Source organism: Gavialis gangeticus, unplaced genomic scaffold (assembly GCF_001723915.1).
Source record: "Gavialis gangeticus isolate Ggan-Ray unplaced genomic scaffold, GavGan_comp1, whole genome shotgun sequence".
Taxonomy (NCBI): Eukaryota; Metazoa; Chordata; order Crocodylia; family Gavialidae; genus Gavialis; species Gavialis gangeticus.
Window position 1 is genome coordinate 79,329,102 of NW_017729034.1, and position 8,189 is coordinate 79,337,290.

Genomic DNA, 8,189 nt, shown 5'->3' on the forward strand with positions numbered 1-8,189 from the left:
CAGGGAGTGGGAAGGGGTGGGGGACAGCAGGAAGAAACCAGGCAGATGCTGCTGTGCCTGCAAGTCTCTGCCAGAGCTACAGCCAGGGAGCAGAGGGGAGGAGCCAGCCCTGCTGTGGAGCAGAGTCCCACCCAGCCCAGAGAGCATCCCAGGGTGCTTGGGGATTCTAGTTTATCTTAAACCAGCAAGGGGTCTGGAACAGATATTGTATAAACTGGTTTGAGCCAAATCAGTTAAGTCTGATATTACATTCAACCAGGTTTATCTCCAACCAGTTTCAGCCATTTTCAGATCAGTTTATTTGCACTGAACATCTGTTCTGTTACAGGTCTGAACCAGTTTCTAATCACTTAAACCATTTTATGTGTAGTGTCTGTCCCTAGCCAAATGCTGCAGTTGTCACCTAGGGCTCCTGTACACATGCGCAGAGCCAGCTCCAATGTGCTGGGAAACCAGCACACATTGTATGAGCTTTAGTTGAAAGTGCCCCACCACCATTTTTTCAGGACAGGGATGCGTAGTGACACTGCACATGACATGCAGACACTTTTAATTAGTGTGGCTTGCTAATTAAAGCTCCCAGCGCCACGTCCCACAGCACATGTATAAACACCCCTCATTTACCGTCTTTAAACACTAAATTACTGTTTTTTGCAAGGGAACTTGGTGCCTCTGCAGTATCCATTTGGTCCCTCTCTAGGTTTCCACTGCAAAGAATTAATGGAGTAGCATACTGTTGAAATAAGCTGAGAATATATGCAGCATGACAGCTTACAAGTTGAAAGTATGCATGAAATGAATATCACCGTTGCTACTTCTGTTTCTCAAGGACATGTACGATGAGCTAATGATAATCATTGGATCCAGACGCAGTGAACTGAATCAGAATCTAGCCCTCAAAGGCCAATATGAACAAGCTTTGCAGGACCTGACTGACCTGATAGAAACTGGCCAGGAAAAGATGGCAGGTGACCAGAAAATGATAGTTGCTTCCAAGGAGGAAGTTCAAATGCTACTCCACAAGCACAAGGTAAAATATGCGTACAGGCCCTGTGTTTCAATGTTAGATACAAACCTATTTGAGCACTCAGCAAACTTATGGACTGAAGGAAAGGTTTCCAACAGTGATTTTAAAACTAGTTGAGGATCAATTCAAAATTATTGCAATCAAATAGTGAGTGTGTGTCATTCTTACCAGCCTGGATTTTTTTTTTCCAAACCGTGTTGTTATAGATGAATTCCATGTATGATGATACCTTTTCTTCCTTGTCTTAATTTATTCTGACTGTACAATGAATGGTATGCCTTTGTGCTGGCTACAAAGGACAAGGAGCCACTGCAAGTCTTTGTGGAATGTACCATTGGAGACCTTTATTTTACTCAGCTTATCATACAGTCCTGAAAACTACCTATTGAATTAGTTAATATTGTTATCGGCAATACTCTGCAAACTGTCAAAAATAAATTTGGATTCATTTAAATATTAATGGTGAACTTTTTTAAAATATGGAGGTTTTGATTTGGAGTTTTTACAAAACATGAGAAAATGTGCTTGCTTTTTCCACCAAAAATAAGGTTTATACAAGTATTACATTTGTCTCTGGCATATACTCCATTCATACCAGTTATGATGCATGGAGTTAGAGCAGTATTTATGCATTGGAGAAAGAGAGAGAATCTTTAATATCAGGTTTCAGGGAGGGGATTTTTTGTGCTAACTGTGTGCCTTCACATATTTGTGTAGTCATATTACATTCTAAAAGAACATTTTTGAGTTTGATAATTTTTTATGGCAAATTGAAAAACTGGTTCATTTCATTTTTATTTTTGTTTTATGGAATCCTTTCAGGAGTATTTCCAGGGACTAGAATCTCACATGATCCTCACAGAAACCCTCTTTAGAAAGATAAGCAGTTTTGCCCTTCAGAGGGAAACTCAGTCACACACTGAACTGATGGCACAAGCCTCATCTGTGCTAAAGCAGGCTCATAAGCGTGGTGTGGAGCTGGAATACATATTGGAGGTGAGTGTCCTTCCCCTGTAGTGCTGACATGATCAGCTATTAGAGAATATGGAAACATGCTCAGTGTCCAGTGTTACATTATAGATATCATTCTCTTGCCATATTCCCATATGTGAGAATGAAGAGTTGTGTGCAGCTTCTGGTGACTGCATATTGTGAGGCAATGAGAGCTTCAGGTTTTCAAGCCAGCTTGTTAACCTTATACCATTTCCAAGGGTGGGTGAACTTTGTCTCTTAGAATGCTCATCTTGTCTTCCAAGCATAAGCCAAGTCCTGTGTTTTGGGTGACATGGCTAAAGGTTGACTCCCAACTGCCTATGACAGAAATAACATTTATATTATGCATATATATTTGCCTTGTCATCTTTTTACTGTCAGTATTACTGGAGCAATATGCATAAAGAATGTAAGGCCATATTTTTTAAATTTAGTTGGGAGTAAAAGCCTGGAAGCAAGTATTAAAGCAGACACATATAAAGCAAGTATTCACCAGAGACATGTATGTTACACTTGCAGACCTGGATACACCTGGATGAGGACTATCAAGACCTTGCTAAAAAGCTAGAAGCTGTTGAAAGTAACATTCCTACTGTTGGTTTAGTGGAAGAGACAGAGGAAAGGCTCATAGACCGGATCACACTTTATCAGGTTTGTGGCAGGCTGGGATTTTCATGGGTGAATTACTGCATCTTGAGAGATTTATAATCATAAGCAACTCATGTGGGAAGGGTACAGGGCATGTGCCCCCTCCAGATTTCTGTGCCAGCAATGGGGTGCAGGACTGCAGTCCAGCTGCATCCAGGGCCCAGCAGCAGCAGGGGTGGTGGCGGCATGATTTCTGCGCTGATAGTAGGGCATGGAGTATGGGGCTCCAGCCCAATCAGATCCAGCGCTCAGAGGCAGCAGGGGTGGTGGCAGCAGTGTGGACTTGTGCCCTCCCACTGTCAACATTTACACGTCTTCTATATTTATAATGAATTATCACAGTAATAGTAAGAACTAGTCATTCATGGCTGATGTTTCTTCTAAATCCTGTTTGTCTCATTTTAAAGGTCTTACCCTGGCTTATTATATCTGTCTTGATTTACATCTTCCTAATACAAATTTATCTGATTATCTTCTAACTGGCAGACTTACCTAATCAAGGTGAAGTGCATGTCCTAAATCAGGGTTTCTGAATGTGTTCGTGGCTTAAATGTAGTGGAAATTATTCATTAATTCTTTTCAGACTATGTTTGAAAAGAATTAGATGCTAAATACTTCTTTGTAATCTGAAAATTTTAAAACTGCCTTGATGTTATTCCACAACAATAGATTTTCATCTTCTCATCTTTCCCTCCAAGTTATTTGCTCAAGGTATCTTTCTTCACGCTATCTAAGTATGTTGTTTTAATGTTTGACCTCTTAACTTGTAGAACACTGACGTGTGTAGACTGCCTCTGAAATGAATGTTAGGGAAGATGTCTGTCTCTGTTAAATCAACTCCATAGTGTGAATAATTAAACTGCAAACAGATGCATGTGTGGGGTTCCATTGAAATGTTCTACCAGTCAGGCAAAAAAGACCTCCATCCTCAAATAATTTCCTTTCTCCTTCCATTCAATTTTAAGAGTCTTTCTTGCCCACGTTCTCTTCCCCTGACCTATTGCAGTGCCCTAGCTTTGCAATACTTTGCCTGTGATCCAGATGATCCTTCTCTGTAGTTACATACAGTCAGTGTCTGATAATCTTGCCTCCTTGCCCACATCTCAGGATTGCTCACTCTACCTCCATGCATATTCACTGGATTCTTATAATAGTCTAGTTGTAGTTAATAAAGACAGCTGGGTTGGAACTTTTTTCCATTTAGGAAAGGTTCAAGGCATTAAAAATAACAACAGTAGTTAATATAATAGCAATAATATAATTCCCATCCTGAAATAAACTAAAATCATGAAAATTTTCAAACACTGACAAACCAAAAATAAAATGTATTTAGATCACATTCAGTGTTTCATCTTAGTATTCATTTTTGGTTTTTATTTTTGACCATTTTATTCTTTTAGTTTTTACTTCCATTTTAAATTTCAATGAACTTCTGTTTTGAGCCCGAAAACCATAACTTATCAAAATGGTCCTGCTTTAAATTTTTCAAAACCTTTTGTAAGCTTTTTATTTTTGAGTCAGGAAATTTATATAAACTTTCCTACATACCAGTTCCATAAACTTTCCTTTCCCACATACCAGTTTCATTTTCAACAAATCAATAGGAAAACATCAGCCAAAAAAATCCGCACTATCTCTGTCAATAAGCTGTTCAGTCTCCAGGTTTTTTCCAGTCCCTCTCAGTCCAAGACTGCTGTGTTTACAATGTTTCTCTATTCACTGAAACTTGCTTCCCTGCAGATCTGTTTAAAAGCAGATTACTGATTTTTTTCTCTTTTTTTATGATGCAAGACTTATTTTGGTCATGTTAGTCCTGACACTGTTTTTTTCTGTCATGTTCAGTTTCCCTTTTTTTCTTATAATTTAGTTTTACCAAATTCAAATTCCCCAAGTGCTCTTACAGACCTTATTCTAATAAAATCTTTTCTCTCTCTTTTATTGACTGCATTCTCTGATTTTTTTTATCTATTAAGATATGAAGTTTGCTATAAAAACCCTATGCCTGTCTCAGAACTTTTCAGGAGTAAATACTTTTACAGGCTTCATTAGGATTTGTCAGCATGGAAGATAAAATAAGAACAGCAGTGGAAATTTCCTTATGTATTGGTGGCACTCACTCCATGTCATGTATAGTTACTGTGTGAACTTAAGACAAAAGTGCATGCATGTTTATTTCATGAATTCATGCAAACTTACACTTAATCTGTATGGTATCAGCAGGGAAATCCTAGGTATATTAATTTATTTTATACCTCTGTTTGTACCCCCCATATGCACCATTTTCTTCCCACCTACCATTCTCTCTTTGCTTTGTACTGGGCATTATCCCTAAAGTGAATGGAGAACCTGGGACCACCATGGTCAGGGGTATATCCATTGAAGAGCCATCGCCTTCTTCCTCACTGTCTTTTGCAAGACAATAATTGACTTCTGGGACCTGGACATGTTGTTTGCTCCTCTGTGTTGCTCTTACGTACAGCCAAGAGGCAGGCTGTTAAGAGGAGAGAAGAAGGTTATGTGACCCAGCAGCCCTAGAGAGTTATTACAGATGACATTGGTAATTCTGTTGTACAATACAGCAGTCACCTTTCACTCCCAAAGAAGTCAGAGCATTTGAAACAGTATAACATTGATCTCTGAGTACAACTCTTCTGCCTTTCTGTAGTATTGTCTGCTCCAGCAGGTTGTCTAGAATTGCTAGCACGCAAGCATCATAAAGACCATAAAGGGTGTCATTTTTTCAACAAAAGACCTGGACTGAGGAATAACAAAACTCAATTTAAAGAAAGGAATGTCTTGGGGAGAGAGGCAATGTGATATTTTTATATGCTATGCAGTACAACAAAAAAAACCTGAACATTGAAGAAAGATTAGTTCTATAGGTTTCTAGTATTCTAACCTTTCCTGTCCTCTTATCATTACAGCGTCTGAAGTCTAGCCTGACTGAATATCAGCCCAAACTTTATCAGGTGTTGGATGATGGGAAAAGACTCCTTTTTTCAATCAGCTGTTCAGATCTAGAAGGTCAGCTGAACCAATTAGGAGAGCACTGGTTAAATAACACCAGCAAAGTGACCAAGGAACTACACAGATTGGAGACTATATTAAAACACTGGACAAGGTTAGTGCTAATGAAACAAAGAGAATAAGATTTCTGTGTCCCCAAAAAAGCAAGAGGAATTATGTTTCTAAGGTCTCTTGGAGTTCATTTATACAATAAAAAAATTAAATCCCGTGATCGACATAAAAAGCTTGATTTTTCTCAAACAAAATATATGCATCTCTACCACAATACACAGGCCACCTTATTCTCTTCTTTGTATAAGAACTTGTGTACCTTAGAATGGTTATTTAATACCTGTCTGATACAAATTGAGGATATTTGTTGTCTCACAAGCACATCTTGCTTTCCAAATGAGCATTTAACTATGTTGCTAGATCTGAGTACAAAAGATCTCAGTGCATTCAAGCATTCAGTCTCTGTATCTAACAAAAGTTAATTAAATGCTTGGTATGTGGGACTGTAGGGCCTCATCCTGTAAATGGTTGAGCTCCTAAACTAGGACATTTGGTACCATCTGCTCTGAGGTCAGGGAGAGCTTGCCTTAGTATGTAATGAGAAAAGCTAATAATATTGCTAATTAACACAAATCTACTAGACATTAGTCCTGGGTAGCAGATCTCTCCTTGTTGGAGCTGAACAAATTAAGTTCCTCTGCCACTTTTTGGGGAGTGAAGTAGGATACAAAGATTTCTGTGAAACTTTTTTTTTTTTTTTTAAGAATTGTGTTTTAATGGCTCTAATTTTAGGGCATAATGGGTAAATAAAATTCCCCCTTGGACTCAGATCTGTCCTAACAACTTTCAAGAGAGTAAAATGAGGCTTATAGTCTCTTCACCGTATTTCTGGAAAAACTGAGCCATGTTAGAGCTAAGAAATGGCCATGACCATGTTTTTTGTCCTTAAAATGCTTACAGGTACCAGAGTGAATCTGCTGAGCTGATTCACTGGTTGCAGTCAGCAATGGATCGGCTAGCATTCTGGACCCAACAGTCAGTGACAGTTCCTCAAGAACTGGAAATGGTCCGAGACCACTTGAATGCTTTTCTGGTAAGTCATTACAAGACTCTGAGTTTCCCTTTGTTTCCCTTTAAGTAGATGAATATATTTACAGTTTTATTTGGTTCAGATTACTTACCTCCTTGAAATTCTTTACAGGAATTTTCGAAAGAGGTTGATGCCAAATCATCCCAGAAATCTTCTGTGTTAAGCACTGGGAACCAGCTCCTTCGGCTGAAGAAAGTGGATACAGCAGCTCTCCGTGCAGGGCTTTCTCAGATTGATAGCCAGTGGACAGAACTGCTCACACAGATTCCAGTAGTACAAGAAAAGTTGCATCAGGTACAAGAGAAGTTTACTGATACTATAGCTTTGGTGGTCAGAGAAATTAATCGCTGAACTGAAAACTTTAAGGTTGGGTAACTGGATATGCTGCTGGGTGGCACAATGGGATGACATTTCAAATCATTACAGAATAAAGTGAAAATACATGTACTCATCTTGTGGTGTTATACTTCCCATCACAAGCCACCATGTAACTAGTAGTACTGGAGTGGTGTCATAGCCATGATGGTTCAGAAAACATGCAAGAGGCAATAATTTTGTGGGTATCAGCTTTTATTGGAATAACTGCATGGTTGCATTTGAAAGATAGTCTAAATCTATCCCAGCTATGCAGTTAGTGTCACCCACAAGAATCCTCACTATATAAGCTGATATAATTGACAATCTCTTAAAAATAAAAAGGCTAGTAACCCCCTACATAGATGGAGCTAGAATAGTCAACAAACTGAATTGAAAGTCTAAAGTATCTTACAATTTAAAAAATGTATGTATTACAGGTTTTTTGTGTTATTTTGGGAAGATGGTGTGTCATTTCTATCCTTTTAGTGATCTTCGTCCAAATCAGTTCTGGACCCCTGTGCAGCCCTGGTCACACGTTAAATTTAAGATGCCACACAAACCAGCCATCAAAACGTTCTGCATTACATGTGGAACATGTTTATGGCTGGTTTGTAATTTTATGGTGCCTTAAATCAGATGCACATTAGGCCTGTGCGAAGCAGCTAGTATTCACTTTGGATTCGGATTCAGCCAGTTCAGGAGACAGTGATTCAATTTAGCAAGTCAAATCACTGTCTTGAATCGAATCGGCTGAATCTGATTCAAAGATTCAGCTGCCACCAAATTGGCCAAATCTCCAAACTGAACAGGCCTCATCCCCTGCCTGTTCTCCCAGCCCCATCAATGGATGCCCCACCCAGCCCCAGCATCCTGACACTTAAAAAAAAAAAAAAAAAAAAAATCCCCGTATTCACCAGCTCCTGCAAGTGTGGGGGGCAATCTCCGTTGCCCCCCACTGCCCCGCACTGTAGGGGGCTCTGCCACGAGTACCCAGAGGTCCCAACAGCCACTGCAGCAGCTGTTGAGTGTGGGACTTTTTTTTTTTTTTTTTTTTTT

General features: G+C 39.2%; 1 protein-coding gene across 4 annotated transcripts in view; it reads left to right on the plus strand.

The window, feature by feature from the left end:
* Nucleotides 1–8,189, plus strand: part of SYNE1 (spectrin repeat containing nuclear envelope protein 1) — a 631,505-nt gene that overhangs the window by 518,845 nt on the left and 104,471 nt on the right. For all 4 annotated transcript variants that reach the window (XM_019526891.1, XM_019526894.1, XM_019526892.1 and 1 more), the window contains 6 exons: nucleotides 830–1,030; nucleotides 1,850–2,023; nucleotides 2,540–2,671; nucleotides 5,593–5,789; nucleotides 6,647–6,779; nucleotides 6,888–7,070. In XM_019526891.1, the coding sequence (XP_019382436.1) occupies nucleotides 830–1,030; nucleotides 1,850–2,023; nucleotides 2,540–2,671; nucleotides 5,593–5,789; nucleotides 6,647–6,779; nucleotides 6,888–7,070 (1,020 nt within the window). The remainder of the gene's footprint in view (nucleotides 1–829; nucleotides 1,031–1,849; nucleotides 2,024–2,539; nucleotides 2,672–5,592; nucleotides 5,790–6,646; nucleotides 6,780–6,887; nucleotides 7,071–8,189) is intronic.